The 19,231-nt window shown below is 44.1% G+C and overlaps 1 protein-coding gene across 2 annotated transcripts in view; it reads right to left on the bottom strand.

The window, feature by feature from the left end:
- The window catches only part of LOC128839568 (uncharacterized), a 127,406-nt gene that overhangs the window by 25,233 nt on the left and 82,942 nt on the right, over positions 1-19,231 (bottom strand). For both annotated transcript variants that reach the window (XM_054032654.1, XM_054032655.1), the window contains 2 exons: positions 13,393-13,547; positions 12,714-12,791 (listed from right to left, as the gene is read on the bottom strand). In XM_054032654.1, coding sequence (XP_053888629.1) covers positions 12,714-12,791; positions 13,393-13,547 — 233 coding nt within the window. The remainder of the gene's footprint in view (positions 1-12,713; positions 12,792-13,392; positions 13,548-19,231) is intronic.

The following is a 19,231-nucleotide window of genomic DNA, read 5'->3' as shown; positions in this document are numbered from 1 at the left end:
AAAAATGTATCTTTCTGAGGAATTCACTCCCTTTTTCCCATCCCACAGCTGCGAGTGTCTCCCGACCTACCCCGGCATCCCCCTCCCAGAGGCTGGCGCAGATTAGGCGCCGAAAGAGAAGGACACGGGACGAGTTATGGGCTGCTCCCGAGCCAAGGCGGCACAGCAGACCCAGTGGAGGGAGAACATGTTGCAATACCAGCGATCACACAGCGAACAGGAGGACAGGTGGCAGCAGGAAGACCAGCAGGTGACTCAAACGCTGCTTGGACTAATGAGGGAGCAAACGGACACGCTCCGGCACCTTGTAGATCTTCTGCAGGACTGGAGGCAGGAGGACAGAGCCCCGCTGCATTCTATCTCTAACCGCCCTCCTCCTCCGCCCCAAAGTCCCAAGAAGGAGGGGCGGCAGGGGCCGTGAAAACAGTCACTCCACCCCTGCAGACTGCTCAAGTACCAGATGGCTCTCATTCCCAAAGTTTTGATAAGTCCTTTCCTTCACTCCAAAAGCACCTCACCCAAGCCCCCGTCCCAGTGTCATCCCCTAACTGTGTAGTTGTTAATAAAAAATACGTTTCTGTTCATTACTGTTTCCGTCAGGTTCTTTTAGAGGAGAGCGTGTTTGAAGGGGGGAAAGTGGGTTGGTAATTGGAGAGGACAGTCACCTTTACCAGGGTACAGACACGGGGGCAAATTCAGCAGCAGGTCACACACACATTGCAGTCACTAGGCACCCTGGTCAGTCTGGGAGGTGGTTTTCATGTTCTGTGTGGAGGTGCTATGTGAGTTTGTGGCAGGGGAGGGCGGTTACAGATCTTATGCAGCGGTCCTTAGCCTGGATGACAGAGCCACGCAGCAGGGGATCTGTAACTGTCCTCCCCCGCCACAAAGTCACATAGCCCCCAAACACAGAGTTCCGAAAAGGAGGGGTGGCAGACTCCATTGAAACAACCAGTCCACCACTGCGGACCACTCTAGGAGCAGGAGCCTGTCATTCCTCGAGTTTAGAAGCGTCCTTTCCATCACTACACCCACTCCCCACCACAGTCTGCGTCCCAGTTGCAACACTTTACCACGAAACCTTTAATAAAGAAAACGGTGTTAATGAACTAAGTTCCATTTATTTTATTTTTAAAGGTGTGTTGGAAGGGGGGCAACGGGGTGAAGGAGGTATGTAACTGAAGATGATAGTCAACATTAAGTGGGTAAAGAAACAGTGGCATGTTCAGCTTCTCTTTAAACAAACTTAATAGTCACAGGTTACCCTGCTCACTGTGGAACCTAGCTTTCAAAGCCTCCCGGATGCACAGCGCATCCCGCTGCGCTCTTCTAATCGCCCGGCTGTCTGGCTTGGCGTAATCAGCAGCCAGGCAATGTGCTTCAACCTCCCACCCTGCCATAAACGTCTCCCCCTTGCTCTCACAGAGATTGTGGAGCACACAGCAAGCTGCAATAACAACGGGGATATTGGTTTCGCTGAGATCAGAGAGAGTCAGTAAGCTTCTCCATCTCCCCTTGAGACGTCCAAAAGCACACTCCACCACCATTCTGCACTTGCTCAGTCGGTAGTTGAAGAGTTCTTTTTCACTGTCCAGGAGGTCTGTATAGGGCTTCATGAGCCAGGGCATTAGCGGGTAGGCTGGGTCCCCGAGGATCACTATAGGCATCTCCACATCCCCAACAGTTATTTTCTGGTCCGGGAAGTAAATACCTTCCTGCAGCCATCTAAACAGACCAGAGTTCCTGAAAACACGAGCGTCATGAACCTTGCCCAGCCATCCTATGTTGATGTTTGTAAAACGTCCCCTATGGTCCACCAGTGCTTGCAGCACCATTGAAAAGTAGCCCTTTTGGTTAATGTACTGGCTGGCCTGATGGTCCGGTCCCAGGATAGGGATGTGAGTTCCATCTATAGCCCCACCGCAGTTTGGGAATCCCATCGCAGCGAAGCCATCTATGATGACCTGGACGTTTCCAAGGGTCACTACCTTTGACAGCAGTAGCTCAACGATTGCGTTGGCTACTTGCATCACAGCAACCTCCACGGTAGATTTGCCGACGCCAAAGTGATTCGCGACTGACCGGTAGCTGTCTGGCGTTGCAAGCTTCCAGAGGGCTATGGCCACTCGCTTCTGGACAGTCAGGGCTGCTTGCATCCGGGTGTCCTTGCATTTCAGGGCAGGGGACAGCAACTCACAAAGTTCCAGGAAAGTTCCCTTACGCATCTGAAAGTTTTGCAGTCACTGTGATTCATCCCAGACCTGCAGCACTATGTGGTCCCACCAGTCTGTGCTTGTTTCCCAGGCCCAGAATCACCATTCCACAGCATCAACATGACCTATTGCCACCATGATGTTCACGGCGCAGGGTCCCGTGCTTTGAGAGAGGTCTGTGCCACTCTCAAACTTCATGTCTTCACCGTGCTGCCGTAGCTTCCTCGCCCGATTTCTCAGCATCTGCCTCTGGAAAAGGTGGATGTTAAGGTGCGAGGTGTTGACAACAGCCATAACTGCAGCGATGGTCACAGGGGGCTCCATGCTCGCAGTGCTGTGGTGTCTGCGCGTCACTCACCAGAAAAGTGCGCGAACTGATTGCCCGCAGGTGCTTTCAGGGAGGGAGGGCAGGAGTGACGGTTGAATGATGACAGTTACCCAAAACCACCCTCGACACATTTTTTGCCCCAGCAGGTATTGGGGGCTCGACCCAGAATTCCAATGAGCAGCGGGGACTGTGGGAATTGTGGGATAGCTGCCCACAGTGCACCGCTTCCAATGTCGACGCTTGCCCCGTTAGTGTGGACTCACAAAGTCAAATTACTGTTCTTAGTGTGGATACACACGTTCGACTTTGTAATATCGGTTCCACTAATTCGATTTAAGTAAAATCGAACTACTCTCATAATGTAGACGTACCCTTAGAGATGTTCCTTTCTGCCTAAGATGAGGCACACTGACAGGGCACTGTCATGAAGCCTGCACTGCTGTTGACTTTTCTAGAAATCTAGATTCTCGAGGGAATGTAAAGAGTGGAAATCTCCCAAAAGTCCCTTCTGGTGCCACACCGTACATGGGAGAGTCCCCAACAGGTGTAGAGCTGGCTCGTATGATTTCACTCCTGCAGCACCCAATGCAGGAGGCACATCAGGAGCAGCCAGGGCATGTTGGGAGCCAGGACAGGGAATGGCCAGAACATAAAAATTTCTTCTCCAGCTCCTCACTACTGGGTACAGGGTCCTTTGGAGGTCATATCAAGTGCCACAAGGTTAAACAGCCCCATGGCTGTTCTAAACTGTATCAGGATTGGGGCGGGGGCAAAGAATCAGGGACTTGTAAGCAGTTTCCAACAGATCCCTGCTCTGTTGCACCTTGCAGAAGGTGGATGCAGTATTGAATCTGTCCCCTATCATTTCTTATATACTTGACCTCCACCCCTTCCTCCTGGATTCCTTGAACTGAGGCCACAAACTAGCGTTTGCGACAATACAATTCAGAACCATGGAAGTCACATTGTTGTCCCAGTCCTCAGCTTGTAGTGGCACAAAATTGTTTAGCAAGCAGGAGGAAGTTGTTTAGAAAAGAAAAGAGATATTATTACACAATTGGCCTTGTGAGCAATTGTGCGTGCCTACTGGGGTAAGTTGAGCAAGAAAAATATTTAAAATATATGTGGCAGTATAATATATATTTGGTAATATGTTAATGATTATATATAAAAATCTATGTCAAAAGAATTATTTATTTAGCAAAGTCAAACATTCAAAACGTAGGAGATGCCAGTATTCAGGCTGCCCGGGAGATCTTAATTTGGCCCCTTTGTGTATATGCATTATGGTACAGTCTTTACTATTTCTTCCACAAGAGTTCTGCTCTTGTGGTGGAGTCCAGTGTACAGGGTGGATGGCTCTCAGGGAATAAGGCAGCTATTTAATATCTCTTTTTATACTTATTACTCAATATGTGGCCCTTACCTTATTCACTGTGCACTATCCAAATGCTGCATTGAGTACAGAATTATTAGATTTCTCCTAGGGCTTTCTATATTGCTCATCACTGTAGAATTATTGTGCTTCACAAATGTTAATAAATTTATCTCTGCAACTCCCTGGGAGACAAGAGAACACTATCATCCCCATTTTACAGACAGGGAAACTGAGACAAAGATATAGTGATTTCCCAAAAACCACAAAGTGAATCAATGGCAGAGCAGGGCAAACATTAGACCTCAGCACATCCTGACTCCTAACCTTTTGCTCCCTTGACCATGTTGCCTTAGTGCCAGAGATGCCAACCTCCAATTGTAAATCAGGTTCCGGGTGTCTCAAATTGGGCACCCAAAAATGTGGCCAACTGTGAAAAGTTTGGTTCAAGTGAATTGTCTAGCATCACATAGGAACTCTGTGGCAGAGGCAGGGATAGAATCCAATTCTCCAGAGCAGCATTCAACTGTCTTACCCACAAGACCATCCTTTCTCTTCTCGCAGTCTCCTGCCTTCCAATACAGAACCCCTGCTACACAACCCACACCTTCATGGGCAGAAGGTGGAGCCGCCCCTTGGTGGTACCACCAGACTCAGAGACCTCCTGGGTTATGCTCAGAGGAACTGGATGGGCCCTGAGGCACTCAGCCAGTGCATGGGGTTGCCCACCCTGTATGTTCTCTGTTCTGTGTTCCAGGAGGTGAGGGCAGCCTTGCCTTCTGCTTCTCTTGCTTTCCTTGAGCCCTCTGAAACTTGTCATCAGGGCCCTGCCCTATGGGCCTCCCCAGCCACCCCCAGCATGCCACTTGAGCCGGTTGCATGACATCCAGCCAGTCTGCCTCCGAACTGCACCCAAAAACCAGTGGTACACCCTTGTGTGTCACACTAGCCACTCCCTCACTCTCATGTCCATCCCCGACACCAAGTGGCGATACCTGTTGCCATCTGATAAGGCCTCAACTGGAGCAGTTGTGCCCAGAAATGTGTCCATTTCTGGGCACAACACATCAGGAAAGTTTTAAAGAAAGTCCAAAGGAGAGCAACAAAAATGATTAAAGGTCTAGAAAATATGACCTAAGGGAAAGATTGAAAAGACTAAGGGGGGGGGGACATGATAACAGTCTTCAAGTACATAAAAAAATTGTTATAAAGAGGAAAGAGATAAATTGTTCTCCTTAACCACTGGTACAGGAGAAGTAGTAATGGGCTTAAATTGCAGCAAGAGAGATTAAGGTTAGGCATTAGGAAAAACTTCCTAACTGTAAAGGTAGTTAAGCACTGGAACAAATTACCTAAGAAGGTTATGGAATCTCCATCATTGGAAGTTTTTAAGAACAGTTTAGACAAACACCTGTCAGAGATTGTCTAGATAACACTTAGCCCTGTCTCAGTGCAAGGGACTGGACTAGGTGACCTATTGAGGTCCCTTCCAGTCCTATATTTCTATTATTCTATGAGGAAGGTGAGGAAACCTTGTGGGCCAGTCTGTACCCCACTCTGGTTCCACAGCTCACCAGGAACATTAGGTGGTGGCTCCTCCATGGAACTTTAAGCGCGGGTGTGTACCTGGCGTGATTCACGAATTCCCCTGCACCTCTTCTTTTTGTGGTATGAGGAGACCCTGCCACACATCTGTGTAGAGTGCATCAGGTTGCAGCCCTTCTTCTGACTCTTCCAGAACCTCTTCCTGAAATTCCACCTGAACTTCCCCCCTCACTTGTTTATCCTAGCACATCCTATTCACTGCCCCACAGAGTTGGCACACCTCCTCCTGCTGCTGGCCAACATGGCCATCCATCACACCAAAAGGAGGCGGCTGCACAGGAGGGGTTGCTCTGCGAGGCCTATTTCCAGCCCCTTGTCCACTCACATCTCTGGACAGAGTTCCTCTGGATGTTGTCCACTGACTCCTTATACACCTTTGAGTAGTGGGCGCTGTTGGGGGGGGGAGAGGGGTGTCGCTGCTCGGTGTCCCACTCTGGATTCCTGATTTCTAATCTTTAACCATCACTCACACCCCTGCTTTTTCATTTATTTTCTTTAGTATTTACTTGTGGCCTACGCTTCTCTCCCTCATGTGAGTAGGTGGGCCTTTAGCCTTAGATGGGCCTAGGCCTGCCATCTCCCAGCAACCACCGAAGGTGTGCACCTTCCAACTTCTGCAACTGCACAGAGATCCTACAGAAAACTACTTCATTCACTAGACAACCTGATACATTCTCTGCGTACTGAATGGGGCTTGGGTCTTATGGAAACAATTATATGTGGTCTTAATTAATGGGAGCTGTGGGTGCACAGCCTCCCTAAAAAGTAGGCTCCAAAAATATGACAGCATGGTGCCTATTTCATTCTTAAAGAAACTGCAGCATGCAGTCATTCTTATAAAACCCACAGAGGCCATGTAGGCTGGATCAGGCGTTTCAGACTATATAGGTTCATTCACACAATAAAGTCATAGCTGGATTCTCTCAGGATGGGTCTGGGATAGTGTAAAATGCTGAGCACCTTGTGAGATGTTGAGCTCCTCAAGTCATTAAGGAATTTAGCTCCTCACTTGATCAGGCCCTATTCTTTTTCCCGTAGTATTCTTTTTTCCCCACTTTATTTTTGTTCCTACTTTCATTTAGCATCTTTCTTTCTCTCTGGTACTTTTGAAATGTATTTTTGAGGTTCCTTTTATACTACATTAATCCTCATTTTTGTTTTTTCCGGTCATGATTTTTTTTTGGGGGGAGGGGTTTCTTAGTCTTTCTCTGCTTCTGATCTTGACCCTATAGGTTCATCCAGCTTTGCACCAGAGAAAATTCCCCCTCCTCTCACTGTATGTTATACAACCCATTCCATCAGTTCTAAATGTCCAAAGAGACTGACATGTCTCCGATCAGTATTAAAATACAAATGTGTGTGGTTTGGATAAGATAGGGTTAACACTGAGAGGAGGATTTATTGCGTGTTCTTTGGAAAGTGGTGAAGCAGTAGAGGGTGCGAGTAGGAGGGATTGTAAAGAAACTTTAATTACAGGATATAGATCCTGGCTGGCTTATAACTAAACATTCTGTTGCCCTAGGCAACCACCTGTTCGCAGTGTCTAAGACAGCCAGCCTTAGATGTACAGGCACTACACCCAGAATGCTGTAGACAAATACTCAGTGAGATAACTCCTGCTATGACTGTGAAATCCAGTTTCTGCTGTGAAATCAATGTGACATGCAGAACTCTAAAAATCAGACCACTTTTTGTAAGTGCCTAATGTGGATTTTAAATGCAAAACTGTAGGCCAAGGATCCTCTTAAAACTGTTATTAAAGATACTGCTGTCACTCTGCAAGACTATTATTGGGATTATATGTTTACCCTTATTACAAATATTTGCCATTAGCATCTCCACCAACAGGTGGGCTAGAGGCTTTTGAAACTACATAAAAAAGTGTCCATTGCAGCTGGATTACACCTATTTCTTAAAAAAATAAAAAATTCTACACTCTATGAGCTCAGTTCTTCCCTCAGAAATAGTCTGTAGAGCCAGAGCCTCATCAGTGTAAATCAGCATAGTTCCATTGACTTCAATCCACACTCACTAAGGATATGGCCATTATACACAACTCCCACTGATTGCGCTTGTGTCCTGTGTTTTAATATGTGCTGTTTTAGTCTAATTGACAGGCTGTGAGATACCAAGAAAGAAAGGGTACATGAAGGCTTAACAATTTATTGTTTAGAGGTATTTTATATGTCATTCTAAGTATGAATGCAGTCAGACAGATTAAAATAACAGACAACATTTAGGCTTCCTGCTAGCGTTGAGACTGCATAATTTATTCATTGAAGGAAATCAAATAGATGGGCAAGGTTTTTTGTGTTTCCATAATTCTAATTCATGCTCATATACTTTGCAGAGCATGTTGAAGATCTCCTCTGTGGCCAACGTGGCAGACAATCACCACCATCTTTTGTTCTCAAAGAAAGCACTTTTTGAAGTCATCTCTCTGAAGACATGCAACATGTAATACAATTTGTGAATAATGAAAAAAAACAGTATTTACTGAAAATAGAAGCAGCACTGGCATTCTCTCTCATCCAATGCTATTTCTTCAGAGTGTCATTTAGGTCATCCTTACTAATTAATAAGACAGACTGTATTCTCACATGCCCAGTTAACACTGGGCTTCAAATTGCTGAAAACTGATGCAATGTGACCATTGCTGGCTATTAGTTAACCTAGAAAAAGTCTCTATTCTGAGTGCAAATTGCCATAAACTTTTAAGAAAGCATCTTTTGTGAGCTAAGGATCTTGTGCAATAGAAGATACCTCTAGAGCCCTGCAAATCTGCAGATATCTGCTTTATATCCACGGACCACGTTTGTGGATCATGGATTGGATGCAGATACAAAATTTGTATCTGCACAGTGCTCTAGATTTCTCTTTTCTTAGTATGCTTTTAGATAGTTTCCTTAAATTTAATAAAAAGAACAGGAGTACTTGTGGCACCTTAGAGGCTAACTAATTTATTTGAGCATATGCTTTCGTGGGCTACTGATGAAATGGGTTGTAGCCCATGAAAGCTTATGCTCAAATAAATATGTTAGTCTCTAAGGTCCCACAAGTACTCCTGTTCTTTTTGCAGATACAGACTAACACGGCTGCCACTCTGAAACCTTAAATTTAATGAGATTTACGAAGATCCACAAAAAAAACCCAATACCAGCAGATCTGTGTCAACTGGTTCCTGCATACGTGAAGCTATCTAAACTAACATTGATTTCATGATGTGATTTCTTTTGGAAGCAAGTGCAATGGTAAAGAATTGCAGAGCTACACTCATTATAGCCAAACTATACAGTAGTTTTAGAGCTAAACTTGACTTTAGTGGGACTATATACATGCTGAAAGTTAAGCATTTGCTTAATTAACTTCAGAATACTCTCTTCATGTATTCTGATTTCTTTTGATTAATGAACATGCCAAAGGCTTGACGTATAGGCCACCTTATAGTTACCCCCCTTATACTGTTCCATAGTAATAATACTGCTAGAAGTGTGCTCAGCAGTGAACCACACACAAAATGAAAACAGTCCTTGTCAATAAGAACTGACTATTTGAAAGACAAACACAGAAAAGATGGGATATTATGGGCTGCTTGGAGGAAGGATCAGTTTTGACTTATTATACTGTAATAAGGCTGATCTTCTCCCCAGTTCCCAAAGGACACATTGCCACTTCCAGAGTCTATTTTCAGGCAGTTATATTCTTCCAACATGGGCAAAATTAACGAAAGAAAATAAAAATTAGCTCACTCTGGGCTACAACTCCCAGGGGATTCTCCCCTTCACTTCTCAGTCCTTCCTCCTTCAGGGCTTCTTGCAGGAATCTTCCATGCTCTGTTCACTTCACCCCCACCCTGAGATTCTCCCTGGAGACTCTTTTCCCCCAGCAGTTTTCCACTGCCTCCCCTCCCAAGGGATTCTGGCAGGCTCTCCCAGAGAACATCCTGCTGTCCTGCTTCCAATACCCAGGCCTTCTGGCCCATCTCCCTATTCCATGGGAATAGGCATTGAGAGCCCCATGGTCTTCATGCGCTCACTCTGTCCCTTTTCTGACTGACTCTCAGGCCTGACTCACCCAGATCGTTCCCCCCCCCCCCCCCCCCAGGGCCAGGTGCCATCTTTTAAGCCTAACTGGGGTCAACAAACCAGGCACAAGTACACTAGCCTTGCTCCATCTTTATGACCTATTCATAAAGAACATATTCACTTGTTGTGAGTGTCACTGAATATCTGAGTCTTTAGGCAGGACTTGAATGCAGAGAAGATAGTGACTTGGTGAACCAGCATGAGTGGAGAAGTTCTAAAATGGATACTTGGAGGTGGGCTTGAGATTTACCTTCAGATGAGAGAATGAACTCTAAAGAAGGGAGACTGGAGCTCAGTGTATTCCCATGCTCCTATATGGACTTAAATACAAGAAAGCAGGCTGGAAAAAGCCCAGATTTAGAGGCTGCTGACTAATCTCTAAAACCATTCCAAAACTGCTCAATCACTTATGTTTGATTATTGGGAGAATGAAGGGAATTTCTTCTTTATCTGCAATGGGTGTTAGAGTTAGGACTAGGGTTGATTACCTGGTTTTGGTTTATCCATATATCCTACTACACATTGTTTTTGTTTCTTTATAATGTCCATAAATAGTAAAGTAAATTAATCTGTCCTGTTTTATGTTGCTCATTGACTATTTCCTCTCTAGTAAACAGGGTATGTCTCTGGGAGATGTCCATGACAAACCCTCTCCCTAAAGATTTTCAACTCCATCTGAATTCTTTGGGTCAAAAATTAAAACATAGTTGCTTAGAACCAGGCTTCTAAGCTCACATTTAGAGTCCTAAATACTGTAAGTGGCCTGACTTTCAGGGGCACTGAGTACCCACAGTTCCCACTAATTTCAATGAGACTGTGCACTCAATATTTCTGAAACTCGGGTCAATACTTCAGGTGCCTCAACATGCCCAGATTTAGGAAGCTACAATTGAAAAGTTTGGCCTTTATTTCCACAGCTTCTCTCCTGCTGGTCAGATGTGCTTCATTTCTATAACTGAGAAAAGCTTGATTGTGTCTTTTTCCTATGCAGCTAAACAGTGGAGTAAGGCTCCTCCCTCATCCTGCATGCATGCATACATAGTACTCTCCCAGGTTGCCATTTCAAGTGTGAGGGGATAGTAGAGGCTGTGACCCAAAATTCCCTGCAAACAAGTGGGCAGCAAGTGGAGGAGCCATGGCTCTATGCCCACATTCTAGTCATTGTTGCATGAGGGAGCAAGTATGCTGCACCTCAAAAAGGAGTGAAGTAAATTACTCCCTGCCTGCAAGTGCAAGAGAGGAGTCTAGGGAGCCACTGAATCACAATTTCTTCAAGGCGTTTCTCCTGGACACGGTGCTGCTACCCAATGCCCTAAATTTAGGACTGAAGTTTAACCTAGCCCTTAGATGAAAAACAATATCCACTTGACTTGCCATTTAATTTTTTTATGCAAATTCAGACTCTAAAGAGCTAGGACTCAGTCTCAGGCCCCGGATCCAGCAGCTTTGCAAAAAAGCAATCCATCAGATTTTCAGCTACTGCAGTTGCTGATTACAGGTGGCATACCTTAAAGCAGCACTGAGACTGCTCTAAGTTATGCCAGGGCAATTTGAGTGCCCAGGTTTGGGGAGAAGAAAGTGACCAAGGGGCTACCTTTCCCCTCTTCCCTTTATCAAACTGCACATACTGTAAACTCACGTGTCACAGTTGAGGACTGAGCCCTTAGACTTTACCCAAAAAAATCTGAGTGGCTGCCTGGGTTATTAGGTTGTCTGCCTCCTGATTAGTCAAATCAAGTTTCTGTCTAAAAATCAGCACCAACACAATTCAGCAGAAACCTACATAAACATCTCTGTTGACTTCATTCACCATGATATTTTCATTTCTTCCCTGAGCAAAACATTTGAGGAATTAGAACTATCCACAGATTGTAAACAAAAACATAGGTCTCAGCTGGCTGGGTTTATTCATCCTCTGAGTCATGCTTGTTAGCAATAACAAATGGAATGTCAGAAACACAATAAAACTAGATTTTCATGTTTTATGATGCCATGTTTTAGAAGGACGTCCATTGACAAGCGAGCAAGTCTGTCTCAAAGTACCTCTTTGTCTGGGTAGGGAAAAAAGATCACAATTCATGCATGTGATCTTTTTGATTTATTGCTTCGCTACTACACAGCCAAGATTTGCTTTTATCGCTTAGTGGCGCATGTCTTATTATACCCTATTGCTGAAATAAGCAATATAAAAAAATGATTTTTCATTAGCTGCAATGGGTTCCCAACAGATTTATTATCTATTCCTAACTTTTATTTTTAATTACAAATTTTTAGCAGAGTCTGCATTCAGCAAGTTATTTACAGAAGTATTCCATTACATCTCACTCCTTCACAAAATGATGTGCTACCTCCTACATACTTCATGTTCACTCCCATGCTTACTTAAAGCTTACTATGAAATCTCCTCTTATCTCCTTTTGATCTACTGCCATCAGAGGGCTTGAGCATGCTGCCCAATACATATTTTCACACAACAAAACTTTGTTAGCTTTGAGTTAAGGTTGTTAGACCTTGTATAAACCAACATACATTCTATAAAGCACACAAAGAAACAGTTCCGTTGTTCAGTCTCTCTTCCATGCTCCATTCATCAGTTCCCCATCTCAACCCTAGTTACCTCCCTTACATTCCTTACAGCTCATAAATTTCCACCCTTATCTTGAAAAAAAGAAAATACCCAAGCAGTCTTAAGTCTAACTAAACTAAAAGTAAGATTATTCGTTATATGTTCAGGTATTTTTACATATGTTGTGATTGGTTATATGTTGGTGCATTGTGTTCAGGTGGTTTGAACATATACCATATAAATATGGTCAGAGTTAAGGTAGCATTTTGGTTTTTCAGGATGAGCATAGCAGGAAGTGCAAGAAAGGTAGGTGAGCCACTGTAGTGAATAGATACGAGGGAAATAACCATTCTTAACTCTGACCCATGTCAAGTGACTAGGACCAGTCTCTTTACTAGCAGTCCTGTGTGTTGCACCTTTATTAAAAGTAGGTTGCCAGAAGAGAAACAACTGTTAGCCATTAACAAGCCAAAGAATAATAGCATACCCACCACAAAATGCTAATATCTCAGTGCAGGATCATTGTGTGACTATGAATTACCTTTTCCCATGCTTTTCAACCAAGGCATTTATAGCATCATCTGTCAGCTGGCATCCATTAGCAGAAAGGCCCTGGAGGCTGAAATGTAAAATAACAATTATTTCTCTATATTTAAAAAAATCATCCCTAGTTTAACTCCATCAGCTTCAAAGAAGTTACACCACGATTTTATTTGTCTTGTTGCCCTTCTGACGCTTAGGAGACATAAAGGGGCTGGAAACTGGCTGCATCTGTCCAGCAGAAAAATTCCATCTGAGAGGAACTCCCAAATTATACAAGTGTGCTGGTTCCAGCCGTGATGCCTACTGTTTCCTCCCTCGCCCCCAATGCGAGGAGCAGTCAGGGACTTTTTGGAGCCAGGCAGGGAGGGGTCCATGACAGAGCTCTGTTTTTGTTACACCTGCATCAGTGGCACAAGTTAGAGCTGCTAGGAAGAAACTAACTCCACCAAGGTTGTGGCTTGACCCGGGAACCAGGGAGCCAGAGCTGGAATGCAACTCCTGGCCCCCTTCAGTTCCTCCACACTGAGCAGAACTTTGGCATAGAAGTGAATCACGCCCAATGAATACAATTGATCTTTTTCATTACTTTGCACAGATAAACAGATCCACAGGCGGAATGTATACCTATTGCTGTAAAGCAAGCAGGTGGAGAAGGGGAGCAGTTTTAAGTGTTTTACCTTAAAGAAGCTTCTGCTAGAGCAATGACCCCTAAATCAGTAGCCCCTGTCCAGCTTATATCCACGGATGTCAGCTGGCTGCAAAAGGTGCTTGCATGGAGAAGAATTGTGTCCCCTCGCAACCTAGGACCACTGCAGCTTGTTATGCTCAATTCCTGGGTGAACAAAGAACAAAACAGCTGCAGTGCAGGACAACTTTAAATAAGGACTACAGCTTGTAGAAGTTTGCCTTCCAAACTACAAACTGGGTACAGTCTCTGTCTTCTTTCATTGTTATTTTTCAATGTACCGTCTCATTTTCATATATTTTTACACACACACACATAAGAGAGAGAGAGATTTTATGATATTGAGAGCCAGGTTTTTAATGGGCCTCTAACAGAGGCCCTGCAATATACAAGGTGCATGCATTTGCAAACACAATTGTGGACTTTTGCAGGTGGGAATGGACACCCCCCAACATACTGCTGGTAAGTCTTTAGGATCAACCTTAGCAACTAAGGGTTCAACTCTGTAAGGTGTGGAGCACCAAAAATTTTAACTGACAGTGGCTTCCTTTCACTTTACTAACTTCATTGTGAGTTGAGGATATTCAGCATGTTACAGTAGACACTCAGCACTTTGCAGGGTTGGTCTCTTAGTGGCCAAGGTCCAAACCACTCATTTTTGATTGGCCTGATTTTTTTAAAAACAGTGTCTTAAAGCCAAACTATTCCTTTTAAATTACATACAGAAAAGATCACACTTTTTTCCTTAAGTCACTGTTATTTAAGTAAAACGATAATGTTGCAGCCTCACAAGGCGTAGGTCTATAGACTTTTCTACATACTGTATTGTCAACCTCAAGTATTAAAAAAATCAAGAATCAGGCCCCCAAATAACATGACTGGCTTTAAAATAATAAAATTTAAAAAATAATAAAGTTGGCATACTTTATATTTGCCTTCTGGTTTCTGAGCCTTTAGTGTTCCCATTTTCAAGATTTTCTCAGCAACTTTCTATTTACATGAAAGCTGACATTCTCACGTAATCAATGGACCCCAAGAGGGGGTTTTAAGAAAAAATGCAAGATTGGGAACGAAAATTACAAAAGTTGGCAACATTGTAGTGACAGATGAGTGTATGTCTGCACATGTCTATATTGGTGGGCAACTCCATTTTGATTATATATTGCATTGTGCCTTCACTTTTGCCTCTTAACCTCCATAATGGACTGAGATAACCAGGAGTTCTTTAACAGAAACTCTGTGTGCCCACTAGCTGTAGGTTAACAATGGTGAGCATCAAGATTTCTTAATCTGGATGATCTTCCATTCAAATGGAAGCACCTTAGAACAAGTTTTCCCAATCTGGATTTCAGGTGAGCTGTCAACAAGCAACATATTACCTGAAGAGAGACTTGAAGCTGCTCTGGAAGGTCACCTCACAGAGGGGCATAGAATTTTATAAAAGGGCAAGTTTTGGTTTTAGCAGGGGCACTCTCTCACTGTCTCAAACAAGAAGGCAACACTGGGTAAGAGAAGGAAGAGAGGAGGATCCTGGGACCCTGAAAAAAAAGGACCAAAACACAAAGGGTTCTGGAGTTTTGAGGACACTGGAAGCAGGAATTTTCATGCAGGTATTGGTTATTTTCCCATAGATCTGTATATCTTTTGTGCTTTGTCTATGAGTAAAGTGTTTAGGAATTGTTTTGTGATAGCTGTCTCTCTCTTAGTTTAACTGTCACATACTCTCTGAAGGATGAAACAGAAATCCAGAGAGTCCATGGTTTCAGTGGAACTCTGAGGAGCATGCAATCGCTACTGAAAAGGCTTGGGAAGGCAATATTAATTTCAGCACCAGTGCTCTTGGCCTGCAGAGTACCATATCTGAGAAAGGAGTGCTAGAGGATCTGCATGCCAAGAGTGTGTCTAGAACTACAGAGTTTATGACAGTGACTGGACTCTGTCCCAATTTAGCAACCTAAACTCAGGCAGAATCCAAGGTTTGGGTCTAATATAGTAATGTGGTGAGCATCTACAAGGAGAGCTCTATTAGGATTATAACAATTGTAACATATTCTAACCTAAAATTTCTTTTTCTGAGATAAAGTACTGCTCCAGATTAAGCAAATAATTTCAACACATGCTTAAAATTAAGTATGTGCTTAAATGCTCTTCTGCACTGGGACCTGGATCTTGCAAGGCTTACATACATTGATCTCCCATTGACTTCAAAGGGAGTGCAAAATGAGGTGTTAAATCTTTCTTCACTGCCATTACATCTCCAATCCCTCAGACAGAGATAAACACCTACAAGATCTCTATCAAGCATTCTTAAAACTACAATACCCACCTGCTGAAGTGAAAAAACAGATTGACAGAGCCAGAAGAGTACTCAGAAGCCACCTACTACAGGACAGGCCCAACAAAGAAAATAACAGAACGCCACTAGCCGCCACCTTCAGCCCCCAACTGAAACCTCTCCAGCGCATCAAAGATCTACAACCTATCCTGAAAGATGATCCCTCACTCTCACAGATCTTGGGAGACAGACCAGTCCTCGCTTACAACAGTCTCCCAACCTTAAGCTAATACTCACCAGCAACCACACACCATACAACAAAAACACTAACCCAGGAACCTATCCTTGCAAGAAAGCCCGATGCCAGCTCTGTCCACATATTGTGACAGACCCAGTCCAGTGGGGTACAGGAGCCTGGTAGAGAGCAAATATACTGGTCACTGGATGAGTAGTTTTCTGTTCCCTGAGTGACCAGAGCAGGGGCTGCACTAGAGTAATCAGGAACCTGCTAGAACCAGTTAAGGGAGGCAGGCTAATTAGGACACCTGGAGCCAATTAAGAAGAAGCTGCTAGAATCAATTAAGGCAGGCTAATCAGGGCACCTGGGTTTTAAAAAGGAGCTCACCCCAGTTTGTGGGGCGAGTGTGAGGAGCTGGGAGCAAGAGGCGCAAGGAGCTGAGAGTGAGAGGGTGAGGGTGTGCTGCTGGAGGACTGAGGAGCACAAGCGTTATCAGACACCAGGAGGAAGGTCCTGTGGTGAGAATAAGGAAGGTGTTTGGAGGAAGCCATGGGGAAGTAGCCCAGGGAGTTGTAGCTGTCATGTAGCTCTTACAGGAGGCACTATAGACAGCTGCAGTCCACAGGGCCCTGGGCTAGAACCTGGAGTAGATGGCGCATCCGGGTTCCCCCCAAACCTCCTAATTGACCTGGACTGTGGGTTCTCCCAGAGGGGAAGGTCTCTGGTCTGTTCCCCAACCCACATGGTGAATCTCTGAGGCAAGAAAATCCGCCAATAAGCGCAGGACCCACCAAGATAGAGGAGGAACTTTGTCACAATATCTATTCAAGTGACACCATCATAGGACCTAACCACATCAGCCACACCATCAGGGGCTCGTTCACCTGCACATCTACCAACGTGATATATGCCATCATGTGCCAGCAATGCCCCTCTGCCAGGTACATTGGCCAAACTGGACAGTCTCTACGCAAAAGAATAAATGGACACAAATCTGACATCAGGAATCATAACATTCAAAAAACAGTGGGAGAACACTTCAACCTCTCTAATCACTCAGTGACAGACTTGAAGGTGTCAGTTTTGCAACAAAAAAACTTCAAAAACAGACTCCAAAGAGAGACTGCTGAACTCAAATTAATATGCAAATTAGACACAATTAACTTAGGTCTAAACAGAGACTGGGAATGGTTGGGTCATTACACTAACTGAATTTTTTTTTCCCCCATGTTAAGTTCTCCTCACACCTTCTATGGGTCATCTCGATTATCACTTAAAAGTTTTTTCTTCTGCTGCTACTGATAGCGCATCTCAATTGATTGGCCTCTTACAATTGGTATGCACACTTCCACCTTTTCATGTTCTCTGTATGTATAAATATCTTCTGTCTGTGTGTTTCACTCTATGCATCTGATGAAGTGGGCTGTAGCCCACGAAAGCCTATGCTGAAATAAATCTGCTAGTCTCTAAGGTGCCACAAGTACTCCTGTTCTTTTTGTGGATACAGACTAACACGGCTGCTACTTTGAAACCCTCAGATAGAGACCAACACCTACAAGATCTTCACCAAGCATTCTCAAAACTATGATACCCACACAAGGAAATAAACAAATCAACAGAGCCAGACGTGTACCCAGAAACCTCCTGCTACAAGACAGGCCCAAAAAAGAAACCAACAGAACTCCACTGGCCATCACCTACAGTCCTCAGCTTAAACCTCTCCAACGCATCTTCAGTCATCTACAACCCATCCTGGACAATGATCCCTCACTTTCACAGACCTTGGGAGGCAGGCCAGTCCTCGCCCACAGACAACCCGCCAACCTTAAGCATAGTCTCACCAGCAACCACACACCGCACCATAACAACTGTAACTCAGGAACCAACCCATGCAACAAACCTCGATGCCAACTCTCTGCCCACATATCTACACCAGCAACACCATCACAGGGCCTAACCAGATCAGCTACAACATCACTGGCTCATTCACCTGCATGTCCACCAACGTTATATATGCCATCATGTGCCAGCAATGCCCCTCTGCTATGTACATTGGCCAAACTGGACAGTCACTACGCAAGAGGATAAATGGACACAAGTCAAATATCAGGAATGGCAATATACAAAAACCTGTAGGAGAACACTTCAACTTCCCTGGCCACACAATAGCAGATGTAAAGGTAGCCATCTTACAGCAAAAAAACTTCAGGACCAGACTCCAAAGAGAAACTGCTGAGCTCCAGTTCATTTGCAAATTTGACACCATCAGATCAGGATTAAACAAAGACTGTGAATGGAATGGCTATCCAACTACAGAAGCAGTTTCTCCTCCCTTGGTGTTCACACCTCAACTGCTAGCCAAGCACCTCACCCTCCCTGATTGAACTAACCTCATTATCTCCATACTGATTTATACCTGCCTCTGGAGATTTCCATCACTTGCATCTGAAGAAGTGAGGTTCTTACCCATGAAAGCTTATGCTCCCAATACTTCTGTTACTCTTAAAGGTGCCACAGGACCCTCTGTTGCTTTTTACAGATTCAGACTAACACGGCTACCCCTCTGATACATTACATCTCTGTAATCTTTACCAAGAGACATCAACTACATGAGGTTACTAATGTTCCTGCAATTATCTTTTGAGCTGTGCTGGAGAATAGCATAGTTTTGCCTGTTTTTATATAGCATAAAATTTTTCAATCAACTAACAAATATTACTTAGATTTCCCATTGCAGTTCTCCCCTTCATACTCTGTTCCCTTTGTAATCGATTTTATGCAATCAACTTTGAAGTACAGTCACAGTAGTAACTGAAAAATAATTCTAAATGCCAAGAGCTTCATGACACTGGATCCATTGACTGAGTGCCACAAGTAATTTCTTTATAAGATTCCTGTACAACCTTCTGAAATGAAAAGGAAAATCCACTTCTTGACAATGGGACCCCTGACTGTCATTTAGTTGCTTCTTTTCAATGTGGGTGGCTTGTCAAAATTTGGGGGCCCTGAGGATATTCCAGTTGGGGGTAGAAATTAATGATTGAGTCTGGTATTTTCTTTGATGCAATTTTGTTTATTTACAAGGAATGTACAAGTCTCTGCTTCTCTGAACACAGGAGGAACCATAAACAAAAGAATATTATTTTAGCTTATTGCCCCAATCCTCTTTAGTCAACCGCAGGCCCCAAATACACTCTCTCTCTCTGGTGTTTTCTAGGGTCATACACTTGGCTTTCTTGCATTTTGCCTCTGTCTCTCTCAGTTTTTGTGTTTTCACCCCAGTTTGTATTTTTCACACATAGACAAACATGGAATGGT

The sequence above is a fragment of the Malaclemys terrapin genome, chromosome 6 (genome assembly GCF_027887155.1).
Source record: "Malaclemys terrapin pileata isolate rMalTer1 chromosome 6, rMalTer1.hap1, whole genome shotgun sequence".
Lineage (NCBI taxonomy): Eukaryota > Metazoa > Chordata > Testudines > Emydidae > Malaclemys > Malaclemys terrapin.
This window is presented reverse-complemented; position numbering and strand designations above follow the sequence as displayed.